Below are 20,092 nucleotides of genomic sequence, written 5' to 3'. Positions count from 1 at the left end.
CTGGCTTTTATTAACGCCAGCTAGTACGCCGCCAGCTAATACGCACTCAGGGACCACAAAAGCCAAGGCGCCCAATGGTCGACTCTGGACCCCGATGCCCCTGTACAGATCGATGACGACGCTGTGGTGGATGAGCCATTCTACGATGCCTAACAGTACCTATATCAGGGCTCGATCATTTCAGACATCATTACTGAGATAGCTACGATGTTTCATCGCGCTCAGAGACGAACATGATTGAGTGAATACGCTGTGGGACAGCATCTTTGCCCTACTTGTTTTCTATGCAAGGAGAAATATATCAGTAGAGACGGTATGTATACCGAGTTCGCCACCATGCCTTATAGCTTGAAGGACTCCGCAAAGATATCATGATGGCCTGAAAACCACATGCTGGATAGTGTCGCCGTCTTTAGGACTACGGAACCCAGAAAACGACATGGGACAAAACATGAGCACTCGTTCTCTCTCGTTTCTCACAGCGTTCTCCTGTTATTATGCACGCTTCAGATAGTCGGGAGAGGTGTACAAGTAAAACTTCTACCGGACTTCAAAGATAGATGGTATCAATATTTAACAGCCTTGGTCTACGTATCCAGACAACTGGCAATTGGAAAGACTCGGTACATTCGAGTGTGGCAGCTTCCTGTACCGGTGCATGAGCTAGACTACCATTTATATGATGATCTTGTTGGGTGCCTCTTGCTCCTCGGGCTCATCGAAGATATTGATGCTCCATCGTGGCTTGTTCGCAGTGAATGGAACATTATACCGCCTGCGACCCTGATGCTCATCAGAGAACTTCTGAATAGCAGCGATATCTTCCTCCAAAAGCTCAATCTCCTTGAAGTTCTCCGCAATCCTGGACGGCGTCACCGACTTAGGAATGACAGAGTGACCACCGACCTGGCTCCAAGCCAAGATCACCTGCGCTGGAGTGGCTCCCTTCTTTTCCGCGATGGCCTTGACTTCGGGACGCGTGATGAGCAGAGGGATGTTGAAGAAGTTGTTGCCGAATGCGGAATAGGCGGTGATGTGGATGTTCTTTTCTTTGGCATACTGGATGAGCTCCTTGCTGGGTAGAATGGGGTGGCGCTCGATCTGATTGACCGCGGGCACGAGGCCGGTCTTCTCAACCAAAGCTTTCAAGGTCTGGTAGGTGAAGTTCGACACGCCGACGGATCGGACCTTGCTTTTTGGCAGCTTGTTCACGGCTTCCCATGTCTCGCTGTTGGGAATCGAGTTGTCGATGTTGACCTCATCAGGCTCGGACGCGGCAGGGAACAAGTCCGAGTGCGGGTCCTTGCCGGGCCCAAAGTTGACGGGCCAGTGAACAAGATAAAGGTCAAGCCAGTCAAGCTCAAGCTCGGCGAGCGTGTCATCAAGCGCAGCTTCGACATTGGCAGGATCGTGCTGGGTGTTCCAGAGTTTGGAAGTAATAAATATGTCCTCCCGCTTCAGCCCGGGGATGTCCTTGTACGCGCGCTTGATGCCTTGAGCAACTTCTTTCTGGTTTTCGTAGCTGTAATTGGTGGAGAAACTCGTCAGCTACCGTTTTCGGTAAGGCGTGGTATATTGAACGCATCTCTTTCGCGTAGACATTCCAACATCGTGCTTCTCTTTGCGACTGCGATGGAAAATCTCTAAACAATTTCGAAAGATTGGTTCGTTTTTGTTACGTACATTTTGGCAAGATCCTGTTGGAAGGAGTCAGTCATTCGCGATTCTAAGGCGCTGATCACAAAGGTGCATTTCCCAGTTGCGTTGAGAATGTGGGTTCCAACGAGCAAGTGGTTACTTACGAGATGCCTGTATCCGATCTTGAGTGCCTCATAGACACCATTGCCTACCTCACCAGGTGCGGCTTGCCATGTGCCATAGCCCAATTGACTATTGAGAGGACGTTCTTGTTAGTGAAAATCGAATCAATACATGATCATTGCCATCGATTTCTGAAGACATACGGGATCTTGTAGCCAGTGTTGAGGGTGACGGTCTTTCCGGAAGACATAGTGATGTGATTGCTGACACTGAATGAGGAGGGAATTTCACGCTTCCTTAATCATGGGAGAGGATCATTAAGTATCCCTTCTTCACGGCTTTTGCTTCGGCGAAACATCCTGTCCTCCCAACAAAACTTTGCCTAATCACGCGGGGGTATGGAGGTGTCAGGACCAGCAAGGCAAAGCACCATGTTGGTTGGCGTAATCGTCTCCATCACATATGGCGGGAGAATTGCGTGCTCTGGCGACTGCAAGATGCCCCGCTACAGACCCCGCTAAGCAATTAGCACACACGTGGGGGTGCACGTTCGGTAAGACTGCTACCGAGCACCTGCAGCAAGTCCCAGGTCAGATCCTGAATTCCGGAAGTTGCGCAAGCGAGAAAAGTTGTCAAATATCTTAAGACGATTTCATGCTTCAGTCGTGCACGTGAAAATGGTAGCGTGAAGCATGTGGAATCGAGACACGGGCGAACGTGGGGACGGCGATGCGGGGCAGCCCATCCAAACCGAAAGTGGTCTTCACAGACGACAACAACACCACTCCATATTCTGCTGATGATGGGAACAAACGCTACATGGCGCAACTTGACGATCAAAGATATCGACGCACTCATTCTCGTCGCTTCCGACGTCCATCCCGGCCTCCCAGAGCGTGATGAAGTCTTCGCTGAACGCGTGCGACTCTTCCCCGAAGGTTGTCTGGCCCTTACGGACCACAACAGCAAAGAATTAGTCGGATATGCTATATCACATCCAATTCGACATCGCCAGCCACCAGACCTGGACAGCCTACTTGGAGAAATTGACCGAGATGCGGAGCAGTATTACATCCACGACCTTGCGATATTACCTGTCTATCATGGAAGTGGAAATGCGAAGGAAGCGATGAAGATTTTGATGAATGTTGCGGAGAGATACGAGAGCACTTGCCTTGTGAGTGTTTACGGTACTGCAATGTTTTGGAGAAGATTTGGGTTCGTGGATGTCGATGTAGATGAGACTCTCAAAACGAAGCTGCTGGGTTATGGAGGGGATGCTATAATGCTTGAGCGGAAGAGTCGTACTCATGATGGTGTTGAAAAGGGTTAGTGAGGTTAAGCTGAACGCGTGAGACGATTCAATCATAGCAAAGATTGGAAGTCGGCCTTGGGAACTGCCCAACGTGGTGCGAGGCTTCTCTAAACAAGTCCCGTTTGGAAAAGATTCAGTCCAAAAGTGCATTTGATACGGGAGCATGTAGAATTGCCATTTCCAATTCATGATGGATACTGACTCCATGCTTGAGTAATCGAGCCATCTTAACGACTCTAAATAATCTCGAAGAGGCCATATCTGTGTTTCCCATCTCGAATAACCACTTATGTACCATCCTATCTTTGACTATTATACAACAGTCTAAAACCGGAAGTCTTACATCCTCCTCAATTGCTTGAGCACCTCCTTCCCCTCCTTCAACCCTTCATTCTTGTGAATAAAGAAGAATTTATCCGGCAAATCCTCCCACCTATCCCCCCAAACCAAGAAGCTCGGCAACGGATACCTGATCCTGCTGTAATCCACTTCCTCTAAATCCACCACTACCGTTGCCACAACCCTGCTCGGATCATTCACATCCCACATATACAAAACATCCTCGCTCGCGTGAAAACCATACCCATCCACACCCCTCGGATTGCCCGCGCGCACCCTATTCAAGATCTTAAAAAACTTAACCGCATCCCTGAAAATCCCCAGCTTCTCAATCCGAGGACTAAACATCTCTTTCGTGATCTCCGCACCGCGCTGACAAAATATCGCAACAACATAGCCGCGGAGTTTCGACCCAGGCGCCGTGTTCTCATACACCCACCGCACCGTCTCAATCCCACATGTAAACTCTCTCGGCTGCATGAGCGCCATGCCCAGCCGCATGATGGTGTTCTGCTTCTCCCAGATACCGAGCTTGCTCAGCGCGACCCATATTTTCATCAAGATGAGCAGGTCGTTAGGGGTCTCGGCGGCGGGGGGAATGCCCTCGTACAGCCAGACACAGATTAGGCGGAAGATAGTGGGATCGATGGTGGGCAAATAGAGGGGGCGGGTTATGATTTTGGGGACGCCGGAGGGTTCGTTGAAGAGGGGAGAGCTGGTGCAGAGGAGGAGTTGGTGGATGTCGAAACGTGTGGAGGTGGATTTAGGGCCGACGCAATAGGTTATGGGTTCGCCGGCGCTGGCACTGTGTTTTTTCAATATCTTGGTTTTATAGTCGGTTCTTTGGGCACGTACTTGGCGTAGTTAGTATAAGGAAATGCTGGAGCCATAGTTTGTGACCAGCTCGCGGTTGTCGAAATTCGGTTGGTGTAATGTAAACCAGCCCAGATAGTTGAGGTTGCAGGAGTTGGACAAGGGTGAGACTGGGCAGAGTGCGATAAGTAACAGAAACCGAGATAACCCATATGTACAACGAGGACGAGGGAGATCAGTAAAGCTAACACGTGACCATGAGCGTGCGCTTCTTTCACTGTACCGCTCTTTGATATGCAAGAGGGAATATCTACGCACGTCAGGGCTTAACTACAAAATTTAATTGGAGCGTGTTCTTAAGCCGTAGACGAAGAAGCGGCGATTGTGAAAGGTTTTCAATTATGCTTAATTTCTTGCGTGACACCATGCTTTAAAGCGAGGCGGCTTGACTAGAGCCTACAGCTCGATGGGACCTGATCAAATCTTTGGAGCCGCCGGGCTGCGGAAGACCTTCATCTTGGGCAGAACCAGGGGAGGAAGCAAACCCCTCGCTACAGTGTAGGTCTTGGATAATCTAATGTCGTTCCCCAAAAGCCACAGTACCTGTCCTTTGTCCAGTCCACTCGACGTGACGGCTGTGCGACTTATCAGAGAAGTCCTTATCGAAATTCCAGCTGTCGAATTCTTCCTCTTTCCGTCTCACGAGGTCAAATATGAAGTCTTTGTTTCCCAAGATGTTACCAGTCGCTTGCATGAAATGATCCGTTTCAGCCTCAATTTCCACTGCAAACGTACATCTCACTTCAGCCACACATTTTGGTGCTTCTTCGAGTTTGTCTGGCCCAGAAGTACAACATTCTCTTGCGGGTAGTTGTTGAGACAGGTGCAAAGCGGTTGGCCGGGCTCGAGGTATTGGTGAAATCATGTTAGCTATCAATGGTACAAGGTTCCTGTACGTTCCGTTTGGTCCATAGGAGTGCCGCCGTCCCACATGTCTACTCGACAGATAATTCCTCAGCGCAACAAGGTGACTGTGGTATGATGACTCTGGACCACTCGAGAGTATAGCTTGAAGCTCTGTTCGCACATCTAGCTGAGTGACTGTCCTGCAGTCGACGCTGTTGAATGTTGCAAACATCTCAAGGAAGACACAACCAAGGGAGAAAACATCTGCTGAAAGTCCGCGAAAGTCTTGCTGTACCACTTCTGGTGCCGCGTACTTTCGCGTGAACGCAGTGGAGCTGTCTGTATCTATAGCATCGGATGTTTGATAAGACCTCGCTATGCCAAAATCGGCGATGTATACCCGGAGAGAGTTTCCTTTTTCTTCGTAACTGCCCCGCCCGTCTGCACGAATAAGGATGTTCTGGGGTTTGATATCGAGATGCTTGGTGAGGGTGGAGTGGATGTGTGACAGAGCGCTACTTAAGCAGGAAAATAACCCCCAATAAGACGGCTCCATGGCCTTCCAAAGGTGATGATTTCTGCTGCCATAGCTCATGTTACTGTCCATTAGACTGTCCAAGAAGCTGTTCAGGTTGTGATCTGCAACAGGATACATCAGGATCGACAGTTCTGATTTCCACGTGTACGTGCCAATCAAGCGTACAACATGAGCGTGCTTGATCCGAGTGAGGTGAGCAACCTCCTTGGCAGCTTTTCGTTTTGAGAATCGCTTGTTGGTGTATATTGTCTTGCGTGCGAGTAATATTCGGCGGCATCTGACGCTGTGGACAACCGCTGTGTTGCCTGTCCCGAGCGTATCCTGGACTGTAAGAAGCTGGTTGACCTTCCCAATATCGTCATTTGCAAACTCAATGTGCTGTCCCCGTCCTGACCAGTTTTGCGTAAACTCGTCTGCGTCCAGTTCCACGCCGGTGGACCGGAGAAGCGATTCGTACGCAGTTTCCCTGAGGCACTAGGCGTCAAGCGGCTGAATAAACATATTTCTTTGGAAAACTTACCGCTTAAGTCTTTTCATTCTTCTACTATGTATCTGGCTAATTCCCAGCTCAGAAGATGCCGAGTAAAAGACGCTATCGTTTCCGCTTCTCGCAGAATAATAAACACTGGACGGTCCAGTCGCGGAAGGAATGACTCCACTGAGAACATCTTGCCTTGTGGCGATATCATATGCCTCAAGGAATCGCAATGGATCCCATGGCGAATCTGAATCCGAAGGTCCGAGAGTTTCGTTATAGTATGGTGAGTTGTCGTGATAAGCCTGCATCCCACGTGGATCGTACGACTCATCAGTCGAAACGCCGGCCAGGACAGTAGACTGGTCTTCATCATCCGAGTCTCCTGAAATATCAGACAAGGCTGACTCCCGTGAGTCGATCATCCTAAAGTAACCGCCAATCTGCGAGGCCCAGGATAGTAACATGTAATAGCTAATGATCTCTATACCATGAAAAGTGACAGAATTAAAAAAATCGCGTCCTGCGACTGCGACAAAGGGATGTTTTGGTGAGGGAAGGTCAAAAGGCTGAACAATTGAGCTACACCTGCATGATTACGCTGTTCGTGTCATCCGACTATCCCCTTTTCGCTCTAGCGGCAGTTTTCATGCACACGCTCAGCCTTGAGGCTGAGCAGTCCTTCGACCTCAGCTCATCTACATGAGGGTGCTGCAATTCATGCGTCATGAGACTAACATTCACAATATGGGGTGGTTGGTAAACCTCTCACATGAATGGGAGCCTCAGGCTCTTTCCCTTCACTGCACGTTGGCAATATGGACCAAAGTGTTGTTGACTGTGGGACCTTTACCAGAATGATCCAGGAGGAGTAGTGTGAGTATTGCAGACTTGTTACCATGAACCCTAAAGCGCAACCTCAACTTCTCCCTTTCCCACGTCCTCTCCCTCTCCCACTCCCTCTCCCTCTCCCACCCTTGCCCCTCGCGCCCTTCTTCGGCGACGTGCGATCCGTCAGATCCGTCAAGTCCGTCTCCGCCTCACTCCCCTCAGCGAAAAAGTGGCTTTTGACCTGCGCATCGCTTTTGCGCGCCGCTTTACGTTTAGGCGCTGAACGAGTAGTGGGTGGGGGAGCTGGCGCGGATGCTTCCTCGTCTTCGTCGGACGATTCAGCGAAGATGGACTTGCGCTGGCGTGTCGATGCTGGCGCGGGTTTTGAGGGACGACCGCGACCGCGACCGCGTGTTGTTGGTTGGCGACGGGTTGGCGGGGGTGAGGCTTTGTCTACGTCCATGTTATCGGCCGATTCTTCGTCATGATCGGGTTCGTCCTCATCCTCATCGACGGGATCTTGCAACGTAGAAATGAGGGACATGGGAGCCTGGTACGAGCTCTCTGCCACTGGCGCGCGTTTCTCAACTTTTGTGTCGCCGTGGTCGATGGTGAGATCTCCATGCTCGGGCTCCTCTTGACTAGCAGCGAAGAAGCCACCAGCCATATCCTCGTCCTCGTCTTCGTGGGCACGAGCAGGCTCATCTCGAGTCGGCGGCCCATCCTCGCGCAAAAAGCCTCCTTCAAAATCGTCCTGATTCTGGAAAACCTCCCATTCAGATTTCTTCTCCTTCTTTGGAGCAGACGCAGCCTTCGCTGGTAGCTCCACATCCTCACCATACTCTGCTTTCATCCTCTCTACAATGCGCAACCCACTCATGAACTTCTTCCACAAGCCGAGTACCAACTTTTCTCGCTTCTCTGCGTCTTTTCGAGCTTTTTCTGCTTCTTCGACTTCCCAGGCGTCAATGACCTTATCTTCGTTCTCGGCAGCAACGACGACACCTGTCAGCACAGGCACGGCGCGCTGTTTGCCAAATTCGAAGCCAGTGCATGCCTCGGCGTGCTCGATGTTGAGTTTGCGGCAGATGCGTGCGGTTCCTTTGAGCGGTATGTGTACAGCACCCTTCGGTACCATAGTAGGAACGTACACGTCGATGTTGTTGAAAGCGTTGCGCGGGATTTTGCCGTCTACGATGGGCGGCGGAATGATCCAGTCAGTCTGTGCTTTCGAATACAAGCCTTGCTTTGGTTTGACACCCTCGTCTCGTTCGCGCTCTTCGATCTCGCGTTTCCGTGTGACCGTTACGGCGCGCATGGGTACGTACTTGAGCGGCTGCTCACCTTCCATGACCTCTCGGCCTTCTTTATGCCATGACTCGACCGTCTTGCAATTGACGATGTCCTTGCGGCGGTACACTGGCTCGGATTTCTCCTTGTCGCCTTTGCCGGTCACAAAGTGCCGGACGACCTTTGCGTTGGGTTTGAGAGCTTCTTCGCGGCGCAAATGCCGCTCCAGTACATATTCGGTAGAGTTCTTATATCCCTGCAACGACTCTTTACCGCCTTCTTCGTCCATTTCCTTCTTCTTATCTGGCTCTGCAGGCACAAGATCGCCCTCGTCTTCGACTTCGTCCCATGGCCGTCGCTTGTCGTGGGCACGTGCGTAGGGTCGCATGAGTGACTCAAACCAGTCCCATTCTTCCCACCTCTTTACTTTCCCACGCTTGTTGTGTATAGGAATTCTTTCTACAGCCATGCGGAAGCCCTTCGTCCTGCCGGGCCATTGGTGCTTGGGTAAATATCTCGTCGTGACGTCCTTAGCACTTCCGTCCGACGAGAAAGCGATGAGGTAAGCAAGAACTTGTCTGGCTTTGTCGGCTGCCGCACCACGAGCGTAGAAGTCTTGCAGCTTCTCTGGCGAGGATGTACTCGCGATCAGAACGCGTGGTAGTGGTGAAACAGAAATAGGAGTATGCGTCAGGTGTGAAATCGCTTCCGTCCAGTATGTCGGGTAAGGAAGCTCTTCACTGTAGTCGCGTCGTTTGGGGGCCTTCTTGGCTGGCTTGTTGTCGTCCGTATCTGAAGATATCGAGATGACACTGCTGAGGTCACTATCATCCGAAAGATCGCTCTCGAGAGAGGTGCGCTTGGTTCTTGTGGCCGCACGTTGTGGAAGCTTCCCCTTGGACGGCGTTGCTTTCGCAGGTGTGGTGACTGCTTCCTTTACAGCGTCTTTCAACTTGGTCAAATTCTTTGGCTTTCCCTCTTCGGCTTGACTGAACCCGAAGCCAGCTGGCTGTAGGCTGACAACCATTCTTGCCTCGATACCAAGGCCACGAACCAGGGCGGTGAAAAGTTGTTCGCCAACATCTCTGCTGCCTTCGCATTTGCGTGCGACGTCGCGGAAGGCATCAATACTCTCGATGCGTTCTCCGAAAGTGTCTGCATGGAATGGTGTTTCTTTCCAGGCAGTGATCTCGTCTTCCAGGGTGGCTGGTGACAAATACCCACGCTTCCGCAGACTTGGGGCCGTGATGCGAAATTTTGATTTCCAATACGCGGACAGGTATCGCAACAGTCTTATCAAAGGATCACCAGCTGACAAATTAGGGGTGTTCGGCTCGAGTGGCTCAGATGCTGCGCCCCAGTCGCGAACAGTCCTGTCGCCTTTGGCCCGATCCTTTCCTGTGCCTTTCGGTGCCTTCTTGTCCGTCTCCTTCGTAAGCAGGCGCTTGCTCTGCGGGCTCTCGTAGAGCTGGACGCCCTTCTTGCCACTTTCTGTCCACTTACCCTTCTTTCCCTTGCCCTCGGTTGTCGGTGTCTTCTTGGGGGCTGGAGGCTCTCGACGCTTCGCTACTGCTCGGCTCGCTCCGTCCGGTATACCAGCATCGCGCCAGTATCGGTCAATCTCACTCCAGCAACCTGAAGAGAGGCCCTCTACCAGCGTCCTCTGCACGTCTTTGTCTTGAATCCATGCGTTTCTGATGAGGTTGTGGAACATCAAGAACTGTACGTGCATGCAATGAGTAGCATTCCGCACTTGACGTTGTCTCTTTGAAGGCCCTTTCTTGCCATCTGTCCTTGCACTTGAATCGAAGGCGTTCTTGGGCGCGGCCGAGAGCGTGAGCGAGATGCCGCCGGTGACAACTGGTGTGGGTCCATGATCGTGCTTCGTATGGTGTTGCCCTCCCAGTGCATCCTCCCAATCATCATCCACGCTTTCGTTGCCGTCATCTTCATCCTGCGCCTTTGCCTTGCCCTTACCTTTATTTGCGCCGTCCAATGGCACATCCTCGAAGTCGTCTTCACTGCTGTCGGGCTCGGACAATTCGCTGTCGTCATCGTCTTGCTCGAGGAAGGCCTTGGTCTGCGAAAGTGTGCGCTTCGCCTTGGGTGCCGTGTCCAAGGTCTGAAAGACGGATTCTTTCGCGCGACGGGCGTTCGGTTTGCTGACGCGAGTGCGCTTAGGTGGCGGCTCAGGCACGGGCACGGGCGAATCCGACTGGATGCGCTTTCGTGAGAGTACGGGTGGCATGGTGCCGCAATCGTTGCTACCGACTTATTTGCATTGTATTGGTATCATCACAGTGAGTCAACGAAACTCACAATGGCTGGAGTGATGACGCATTTTCCCCTGTCAGAACCGATGGCGCGGGACGATCGATCTCGGGATCGCGCGCACTGGCCACGTTCGTCGCGTGTCGCGCATCACGCAGTCACGTTTTCTTCAACATCCTCCGCATGCATATACCAACAAGATGCATCCCTAACAGCTTCCCTACATTTCGGCTTGGGAATGTCATCTCACGAGACAGTGTCGCTCCAAGTTATAGTCCAGACGTTTGGGAAGCAATGAATGCGTCATCGGGTCTGCATCACCCGGCCACCGATGACTATTGCACTCTCCGTCTTTCAGTGGCATGCGCGGCCTGACAAAATCAGCCAAGCCATCAGATCTCGTAATTTTGAACATGTAGACTCCCACTCTGATCACTTATCAGAAGCTACGCTATGGCGCATCTCGCTTCTTTTCCATGTAGCATCCTTACCGTCGGAGAATTTCCCGCGCTACATGATGCCCACCATACGAGGCACGTCCGGCCTTCATCATCTGCAATGCACACTGTCTCCCCGTTTTTCGTAGTCTATCACCTATCCACCTTGGTAAATTTATCCTCCCTTCACACTCCCACATCGACAGCATTCTGGACCGAGTACGAACATGACATCCACATCAGACCTGGCCCAAGGATACGAGAAGAGTTTGACAATGAAGCTGGAGGAGCTGGAGAGATGGTACATTAAGACCAACCCTGGATCGGCTGCTATCTTCAACACAGCAACTTCCGTCATGCCTGGTGGAAACACGCGCACTGTGCTCCACCACACGCCCTTTCCGCTCGTACTCGAATCCGGAAAAGGCACGATGGTGACTTCCAAAGACAGCAAAGAATACATAGACTTCGTGTCAGAGTACTCCGCTGCCATGTACGGCCATTCACATCCCAAGCTCCACGAGGCTATCAATGAAGCCATGGAACGAGGTATGCAGCTGGGATCGGTGATGGGAAAAGAAGCAGAGTTCGCCACCCTGATACAGAAGCGATTCCCTTCGATGGAGCTCATGCGATTCACCAACTCTGGCACTGAAGCGACCACAATGGCGGTAGCTGCTGCGTTGGCCTTTACGGGACGCAAAAAGGTATGCTCTCTCTCGTCCATCGATATGAATCCAACTAGAGCGTACTTTTAGTTAATCGTCTTCCGCAACGGCTACCACGGAAGCACACTCAGCTTTGGCGACAGCTCCGGACCCAACCTAAACCTCCCCCACGACATCATCATCGCACCATACAACGACATCGCCACCACCCAGCCCCTTATCACCACAGATATCGGCGCAATCATCGTCGAGCCCCTCCAATCCGCCGGGGGCTGCATCCCCGGCACTTGTGAATTCCTCCACTTCCTGCGCGATGCAGCTACAGCGAGTGGCGCCATACTCATCTTCGACGAGATCGTCACCTCAAGGCTCGATTACCATGGTATGCAAGGCTACTGGGACATCACACCCGACATGACGACGCTGGGCAAGTACATCGGTGGCGGCTTCTCGTTCGGGTGTTTCGGTGGCCGACGCGATATCATGGCGCAGTTTGATCCGCGCCACGCTGGACACTTGTCGCACTCGGGCACATATAATAATAACGTGTTTACCATGTTAGCTGGCATTGCGGGCGCCAAACTCATCACCCCTGAAGAAATCGCACGGATCAATACGCTAGGTGATCGCACGCGGAAGGGCATACAAGATATTGTCGACGCCAAGGGAGTGGCTGGGTTCAAGGCAGTCGGGTTTGGGAGTGCGGTTGGCATGCAGATTCAAGGCAGTGCGGCGGGTGTGATGCGGGATGTGATTTATTTCCATCTCCTGAGGCAAGGCATTGTTATTGCGAGGAGGGGTTTTCTTATGTTCAATCTTATGCATACGGACGAGCATGTTGATGAGTTTTTGAGCTGTTTTGCGAAGACGATCGAATACTGTGGGTCAACAAGTACGACGGAAAGCGACGAGGTTGCCTGAGCTATTCGCAGGGCCTTAAACTTAGCATTACGGGATATGACTTCGGGCTGGTAGATGTTTTTTGTCCTTCGTTACTTTCCGTCGCAGCTGATAGCCTGTAGTGTATGACAACGCCACAAATCCTCAAGTCAAAGTGTAACGAGCATTCTCCTTTGCGTTACTTTCAAGTCCTCGCGGAGGCCGTCTACAATCTATGAAACTTTGATTCGATGGTATCAATTTCGGAACCATGCACTGTCGTGGTTGCCTTGCGCCCCTTCCCTCGCGTCGAGTCTTGCGAGGCTGAGCCAACCGAGCGTCTGGGTCCGGAGGCCTTCCACTATCAGGCTGAGCACTGCGACCCAATCGAACCCCAGATCACAACACACTTGGTGCTGAAGTGCATTAGGCGCTGACACAAGCTTCATCTCACATGTTAAAAATGGAAACGCGGAAGGCGGAATGTGTTGCCTTTGTGTGGGGATGACTCGGTGAAATGCGACCAGGAAGCTGTGCACACAGGCTGAACAAGCCGGGGAGCGGAGCATATCAGAGGCACGCCCCCGAGTTGTAGCACGGCTGCGAATTCTGGAGATTTCTGCTTTTGTTCTTTGCGTTTCGAACTTTTTCACCTGAATCATTTTGGCAGATTTCGCCGTTGGCAAATCAGTCAACTCCGCCTCGCAGACTGTGAAGGAGCTCGTATCTGCTCCAGACGTCAAGATTCACCCTACACCTGAGTGAAACACATTTACAGTGCATGCGCCATGGTGTTCACCTCAAACCTATGGAGTTCAAGAAACATAGTTCACGACCTCCGTTCGTCGACGCGTCAGCACGTGAGCAGAACAGCAACGATGATCCATGCCAGGCGGAGGTTCAACCCTAAGACAACATCAAACACGTAAAATGTTGCACGAACATCAAAATAAGACGCTAAGGAACACCTCACGACAAAATGTTCTAACGCGACGAACGTTCGAGGTCATGCTTCTGGCTGATGAGCCGCAACTTCTGGGTACCCCTCACGCGTCTCGAAATGGCTTGGTGCAAAACCGGCGGTTTTGCGCATCTTTGGATCACCGCGAGCCCGCCGTCGCTTGTCACATCCGACACAACTGAACAGTTGCACACTCTATTGCACTTTCATCACTGCTAACCATCAGAACTTACGAAAATGCAGATTCGAAATCGCGAAGACCAATGCCATCATATGCAGCGTCATAGCACAGCCACTTTCCCCCCATGACCTGAGGCTGCCAGGCGGCGGCCTCTCACTCCCTCAAGCTCAAGCTGCGCATTCGAGCCATGCCCTTCCGCCCAACACAACTTTTGCTTGTTGCGCCCTGCGATCATTGTTCCTCCCACACATTTTCCTCTTAGTCCTTCTTGGTTAAACTCAATTCATTCATCACACGTAGTCTACTGACTTTCATCTACTCGTCGCCAGCTCCACGGCGTCCTTAGGCAACCATACTGACAGATCTTACCATGTACATGCTGCTCCTCTGCGCTGTATTGCTACTGTTTTTGCTAGAGCCAGCTGCGGCAGCAAGTCCAATCATGGATCATTCAATGTCTGGCTTGTCATTCGAGCCTTCATTCTTCCCAGACCCTGAGCACATTTTGGATTCGCTATGCCAACACTGCGCGATACCGTTCTATCATTGCATGCATTCCATGGTAAACTTCCCTCTGACGACCCAGCGATACCTCTGCTAACAATTCCAGCCACATGCACCCTATGTCGCTGCACGAATGCTCTACGAGCCACAGACCTTCTGTCCTACACTTCCCGACGTTCACCAGATCGACACGGACTACACGGCCCTTATCGATTACGTAGCTCGTGTACGAACTCAATCACTCATGAACGAGAATGTACAATACATAAACGCAAATGAAACGACGATTCAGCCAGCGACAGTGCAGGCGCATATCGAGGATATCTACACACCTGGCGACCGCCTGGACAAGACCAGCTCAAGGAAGGCACCGCACAGACGGCAAGCACCTCGCCCTGGGGGATACTCTTGTAGGCACGAGGGATGTATGAAGACCTTTGATCGCGCCTGCGAGCTGAAGTAAGTCTGGTTGGTTGAACATTTCCACCCTCAAAGAGCTTGGCTGTCTTTAGTCCTTGATGCCCTTCAGCACGCAGCTCAGATGAGGCTGTGCAAGCCCTACTGTATTGCTCCTTGTAGTCACACAAACTAACATACACCCAGTCGCCATCGTAAGACCCATCTTGGTAGCTTTGAGCGACCCCACCAATGTGACATCTGCAACGAAGGCTTCTTGTACCCAAAGGGCCTCCATCGCCACCAGAAGAAGCACATCGAACATACTGCAGCCAAGAATACGTTTTACTGCCAGGCCCGTGGATGCAACAACTTCGAAGGGTTCTCCCGTCGCGACAACCTTCTCCGACACCAGCGCAGACAACACCCGACTATGGTTGCTGCCACATGATCACACCACAGTCAACGCAAAGGAGAAAATCGCAATCTTCCAAGGGCCGTCTGACTCCCCTTACACTTCTCTTCGCGGCAGTCATTGCTACACACCTTCCTGTCTGGCACATCGCCAGACCACTACACAACTTACTCTTGATCACGACCCTCATGTTTCATTGATACCCAACAGAAAAGGCTTCCATAGGTACTGGCGTTAGTCTCTTCGTACATTTCGTAAATGTCCGCAGCTTCTCTTTTGCATCGCCTGCACCTCGTTGTGCGCGCATAATACCCCTCTCCGTCTCGCATTGGTTGTTTGCGCTACTGGCTTCGAGCCTGTTCATTTGCGCTATATTGTTATCTTTGATAAAAGTATCTGTCTTCTTTCTTCTGTCGCATACTGACCGGACATGCTGGTGGACACGTGGATCACGGAATATGGACTGTGCCTGAATTTATATAGTCACTGGAGCTTGTTGGCATGGAATGAATTGACTTTTCAAGCTAGAGACCTTTGATAGGGGGATGGTTGAGCAGCTAGTCTTCGCAATACTTCAGCTAGAAACATATCGTCTCGCTCTACCAGGCTACATGGACTCGGTTGTCTGAATTAAATGTCAGTAGCTCCGCAGTATATTGGCGTTTGCGTTTGATGTATCCGCAAATGGTGATAGAAATTTGCACCATACACACGTCTGTGATCTGTGGCCCATCAACCCTACAGATGTTTACCCATAACGCACAAATGCTGTTCGCCACTCCGATTCCCGAATGATTGGCTCGTCTATCACAACTAATCACAGAAGGAAGTGGTTTGGGTGAGGCTGAGATCTGGCCAGAGGAAGCCGGAAAGGCGGGGTAGAAAATGGAGGACGTCTTCACAGCCCACTGCGTCGCAATGCTTATGATTCCTTCGCCCTGCTGAGGTTGCTTGATACTATCTCTGTCTTCGAGGTAGCTTATGCAGACCGACCCCGTCAGTATGGCGGTGCGCCAAGATCACATTACCCTAGAGCAAAACCAGGATACGGAGAGACTGCCAGATGTCGCATCAGCGCCTCCGGGTGGCGAGTCTGGTAGAGGCATATTCTCCACCGCCCGAGAAGGATCAATCGCTGCCCAAAAGAGCTCAAGTACATCGATACGTCGTGTCGCTTCGATTCGTCGAGCAGGTGGTCGACTCGGATCTAAGTTGAATAGCGACTCTGTGGATGTCCAGAGGCCAGACAGGGTGAGGAAAGGTAAGCATAGCTTAATTTCTCTCACATAAGCCACATTACTGCTCAGCATGGCACGTGGGGCATGTGCCAACTCGCCTTCCTAACTCTTACCATGGTCTAACTAAATCTAGACACAGGTTTGAGTCTCGATCATGCCAAGTCAACCATTGCTTTGGCTCAGAACCTTCAGATCCCTGAGATAAATGGAGAAGGTCTTGCCTCAGTGACGGAAACCGACGAGCAACCTAGCGACTTGGAAGATTTCCAGATCTTCGTTGAACAGGTTTCTGATTTGGGTAGGAATGGATCTTTCAGCACCTACCACAGCGCACATGGATCTATCAGTACCTATCACAGTGCCCAGACCCACTTTTCGTCCTTGCGGAGCCATCCTTCGACAAGAAGCAATTTTGTGCCCCAATGCGGAGCCAACCGGACAGCAATCTATGAGGAACAAATAGCTGAGTAAGCTACTATTCAGACCTCTACATAATCCGTCTCTAATCAGGAGTTAATAGGGATGGAGAATACGTACAATTGCTAGAATCACGCCAACTCTGGCCAGTAGATCCTAGGATAGAACAGAACTGGTCGGGCCGTGGACAACATGTCGTCTTCAAAAAGCACGAACAAGAGTCTATCAGCAAGGTTTTACAGTACAAAGGTAACCTCGGAAGCACGAACTCTGCCATCGTCCAGAGCGTGAAATGCCGCCGCATACTTCTTGCGCGCAAGACTATAATCTGCAGCAAGCGGAACATGACCCAGGAGGAAGCCATTGCCGAGGTCTCTCACCTTTCTCGACTAGCCCATGCGCATATCATTCGATTTATTGGTACATATGTCCACGGGCGGGAATTGTCAATTCTGCTGTACCCTGTTGCAGACTACAACCTCCGGGGTTTCCTTGATGACTTTCAAAGTGGATCATCTCCACCAGAGCGGCAAGCTCGCATGTCTGCTTCCTGCACGAAATTCTACTCTTGTCTGAGTAGTGCTGTACTGCACATCCACCGCAATCTGACCAAGCACATGGACATCAAGCCCCAAAACGTCCTCGTTCAGGAAAGAACCTCGCCAACCACGTCAGACACTTACTACCACATCTTCATCGCCGATTTTGGCATCTCTCGATCATACGAGAAGAAGGAAGAAGTAGAAACCGATGGATATACCTCCTTCACCCGCCGCTACGCAGCGCCCGAAGTAGTGCGACTCGATCGCCGTGGCTGGCCTGCCGACATCTTCTCCCTCGGATGCGTTTTCTTCGAAATCCACAACACCATGCAGTCTTTCTCGAGCGATGTGCACACCACGCTAGAGGCATTGCTTGACAAGAATGTGCCGAGAGATGCCTGGAGGGACACCTCGTTTCAAGCGAATATTGCGCATTTGCAATCGTATTTGTCGAAGCTCGCAACTGGACAGGAGCCTTGGATGCCTGCACAGACGTGCTATACCATATCCAGTATGCTAAATGTTAGACCTCAGGATCGGCCCACGGCGGAAGATCTCGTGGCGTTCTTTGGAGAGCAGGACTGTTGCACGACTGGAGTAGTGCAGCTGGAAGCAACCAAGGATGAATGAGAGAGTATGTGTACTTTTAGTCAAGACGGCGTCAAACCGCAAGCTAGCAGATTAGTTTTATGTTTATAATCACTGCAGTTTATAACAATAAGCTGTTGTAGAGTAGCAGTTTACTTCGAAACTGATAAACCATCGTATGTAGTAATACATATGGTCGCAGCGCCTGCATGCGAAATGATACATGATGCCGGAGAGCTGTGTAGTAAAAGGTTTTAAAGAGGCTAGTTTCTCCCGTGAAGTGCGGATACTAGAAGGAAGTCGATGCGTGTGCGAAGAGGTACTCACCGACTCCACCGAAGCAGGGGATCAACTTAAAAGCCGGGCAGGAGTTACTCACCCATGTTATTGTAAGCGACATAGAAAAGTTGATACGGCAGTCTGGAGGTACTCAATGGTATTGGTGGAAGCATGTCATTGTTGTAAGGATCATTGTATTCGTCAGGTCCACCTAGCTAGCAAGCTAGTATCGGGTATCATTGTTATTAACGCCATATAATCAAGTCTATCTACCTCCTTCATACATACGGAGATCGCGGCTTCCTCGATTCCCTACCGCTCCTTGTGCGCGTTGGTTCAGCCACAGGTGGCGGAGGCCGAACGGCTTGTACTGCTGAGCTTCTTCTTGTTGGGGGGGGATTCCGAAGAGCCGGGGCTACGTGACTCCCTCTCCAAGTGTTGTTGAATAGTGTCGCCTTTGGTGAGGATCTCGCGAAGTTTTATGGCGGTGAGAGTTATGGCGGGGAACTTGTATCCTTCCGGGAACCCAGCGATCTTGGATGGTGGGAGAAAGTCCGCGACGGTGAGCCAGAGAACTTCTTGACTCTGGTCTCCATCGCCTTTGCTTGAGTCGCGGAACTTGAATGACTGAGCGTCATATTCAACCTCTTCGAGTGTAGATGTGTCTCTGAGACGGTGAACAGCAATGGTGGCGTCAGGAGTGAAGAACTTGCCATGCCTCGCCGCAGGGCCTTGATACATCATATCAACGGTGATGACAGTTTTAGTCTTGAGGCCGGTGTCCTTCATCCACCATATCACAAGGGCCTCCAGATCCTCGCTCTTCTGACTGTTCGCAACTTCAACAACGATAGGCATGTATGTGCGACCCATGAAGTAGAAACTGTTGTCGGGCTGTCTCTTACTCTTCAACAGCTTTTTGACTTCAGGATTCTCGTCCTCCACATCCGGGGCATCCACGGGCGATGCCATGGTGGATAGTGGGCCCTCAATGCGTTCCAGCACCTCTTTCATCTTGAGAGGCGTCTCTTGATCTTCCGATAGATTCTCAATCTGTCTACCGAGGACCTTTCCAATCTGGGCGGCGACGTAATCGTGATTGGTATTGGCCGGCGCCATGTTACGGAGGATGATTTGTCCCGTGAATGCGTTCCAGTCGTACGTCAGGCGGCTGAGCATCCACTCGCGAATCTTATCGTCGAGCCGCCTGATGAGGGCGACAAAGTCAGGTGTTGAGACAGTGGCGCGATACCAGTGGCAGTCGATGTTGCTAAGAGCGGAACCTTCTTCAATCCAGCCTTCGTAATGGCCGCGGATGAGCGCCTCAACGACTGAGATAGGCGACTTGGTCTCCTGCGTGTCGAGAGAGCTTGCGTCGGTGCCGTCTTTGGAACTGTCGTTGGAGCTCTTGTCGCTGGATGTGGAGCGCTTTCGCGACTTGAGAACAGGTGGGACACAGGTGGCAGTGGAGATGGCAGGAGCCATGTGTTCCGATTTGGAGGGGTAGTGAGTTGACATTTTTAAGGTAAGAGGTGTCAAACGGTGGAAGCGGTGGACGAACGGGTTGGCGGGGCTATCCAAGAGGCGGATACGGGAGCTTTGCGAGTGTGCGATCGCTGGCTCGAGTTGCGCGTGTATCTTTGGGCTTCTGGCCGTGATCAAAGGCAGACGCGCGATTGTTACAAGCAAGGTCTTAGTGGGAGTCGAAGTTGTGTAGTCACCCGGGTGGCTTACTAATCCGGACTAGCCTGTGGCAGGCGCACCCCGAAGAGACTTCCTGACCTCACCGTATTTGCCCGCAAGCTACGCTTATCGACAGATGCGATCAAAATGAACATCCAATAGCGCGTCGCTAAGAAGAGTGAGTGGCAGGTACGACAGTTAACATGGGGCCTTGGGGATCGTGAATTGCAAGTCAGAAGTCGGCATGTCGGCAATTCTAGATGTCGGACGCTCGCTATCGTCATCACCACTACCATCGTCAGCTCCATTGTCCATCCTCGTGCTCTGCATGGCAGACAAGCGACAGTCCGTCTCAATCAGGCGAC

At 51.5% G+C, this 20,092-nt stretch overlaps 9 protein-coding genes across 9 annotated transcripts; 4 read left to right on the top strand and 5 right to left on the bottom strand.

The window, feature by feature from the left end:
• Positions 1-609: 609 nt before the first annotated feature.
• SNOG_13518 (hypothetical protein) lies at positions 610-2,054 on the bottom strand. Its single transcript, XM_001803674.1, has 3 exons — positions 1,965-2,054; positions 1,789-1,890; positions 610-1,522 (listed from the first exon to the last, which is right to left on the bottom strand). The coding sequence occupies exons 1-3, from the start codon at positions 2,009-2,011 to the stop codon at positions 676-678; spliced, it is 996 nt and encodes a 331-aa protein (XP_001803726.1). The 5' UTR covers positions 2,012-2,054; the 3' UTR covers positions 610-675.
• Positions 2,055-2,453: 399 nt separating this feature from the next.
• On the top strand, positions 2,454-3,094 carry SNOG_13517 (hypothetical protein; the record flags this gene model as incomplete). Its single annotated transcript, XM_001803673.1, has 2 exons — positions 2,454-2,517; positions 2,604-3,094. The coding sequence occupies 2 exons, from the start codon at positions 2,454-2,456 to the stop codon at positions 3,092-3,094; spliced, it is 555 nt and encodes a 184-aa protein (XP_001803725.1).
• A 321-nt stretch (positions 3,095-3,415) lies between these two features.
• Positions 3,416-4,305, bottom strand: SNOG_13516 (hypothetical protein; the record flags this gene model as incomplete). The annotated part of the gene is made up of 2 exons (XM_001803672.1): positions 3,416-4,220; positions 4,271-4,305. The coding sequence occupies 2 exons, from the start codon at positions 4,303-4,305 to the stop codon at positions 3,416-3,418; spliced, it is 840 nt and encodes a 279-aa protein (XP_001803724.1).
• Positions 4,306-4,802: 497 nt separating this feature from the next.
• On the bottom strand, positions 4,803-6,572 carry SNOG_13515 (hypothetical protein; the record flags this gene model as incomplete). The annotated part of the gene is made up of 3 exons (XM_001803671.1): positions 4,803-5,011; positions 5,261-6,138; positions 6,193-6,572. 3 exons carry the CDS (start codon positions 6,570-6,572, stop codon positions 4,803-4,805), a joined length of 1,467 nt encoding a protein of 488 aa, XP_001803723.1.
• A 494-nt stretch (positions 6,573-7,066) lies between these two features.
• SNOG_13514 (hypothetical protein) lies at positions 7,067-10,516 on the bottom strand (the record flags this gene model as incomplete). Its single annotated transcript, XM_001803670.1, has 1 exon — positions 7,067-10,516. One exon carries the CDS (start codon positions 10,514-10,516, stop codon positions 7,067-7,069), a length of 3,450 nt encoding a protein of 1,149 aa, XP_001803722.1.
• A 687-nt stretch (positions 10,517-11,203) lies between these two features.
• On the top strand, positions 11,204-12,565 carry SNOG_13513 (hypothetical protein; the record flags this gene model as incomplete). Its single annotated transcript, XM_001803669.1, has 2 exons — positions 11,204-11,683; positions 11,735-12,565. 2 exons carry the CDS (start codon positions 11,204-11,206, stop codon positions 12,563-12,565), a joined length of 1,311 nt encoding a protein of 436 aa, XP_001803721.1.
• A 1,470-nt stretch (positions 12,566-14,035) lies between these two features.
• On the top strand, positions 14,036-15,016 carry SNOG_13512 (hypothetical protein; the record flags this gene model as incomplete). The annotated part of the gene is made up of 3 exons (XM_001803668.1): positions 14,036-14,227; positions 14,276-14,628; positions 14,773-15,016. 3 exons carry the CDS (start codon positions 14,036-14,038, stop codon positions 15,014-15,016), a joined length of 789 nt encoding a protein of 262 aa, XP_001803720.1.
• Positions 15,017-15,982: 966 nt separating this feature from the next.
• Positions 15,983-17,807, top strand: SNOG_13511 (hypothetical protein; the record flags this gene model as incomplete). Its single annotated transcript, XM_001803667.1, has 3 exons — positions 15,983-16,241; positions 16,358-16,576; positions 16,801-17,807. 3 exons carry the CDS (start codon positions 15,983-15,985, stop codon positions 17,805-17,807), a joined length of 1,485 nt encoding a protein of 494 aa, XP_001803719.1.
• A 573-nt stretch (positions 17,808-18,380) lies between these two features.
• On the bottom strand, positions 18,381-19,562 carry SNOG_13509 (hypothetical protein; the record flags this gene model as incomplete). Its single annotated transcript, XM_001803666.1, has 1 exon — positions 18,381-19,562. One exon carries the CDS (start codon positions 19,560-19,562, stop codon positions 18,381-18,383), a length of 1,182 nt encoding a protein of 393 aa, XP_001803718.1.
• Between the last annotated feature and the right edge of the window lie 530 nt (positions 19,563-20,092).

This window comes from Parastagonospora nodorum (genome assembly GCF_000146915.1).
Source record: "Parastagonospora nodorum SN15 chromosome Unknown scaffold_27, whole genome shotgun sequence".
Classification (NCBI taxonomy): domain Eukaryota; kingdom Fungi; phylum Ascomycota; class Dothideomycetes; order Pleosporales; family Phaeosphaeriaceae; genus Parastagonospora; species Parastagonospora nodorum.
Note: the sequence above shows the minus strand (reverse complement) of the source record. Positions and strands in the feature narration are given on the sequence as shown.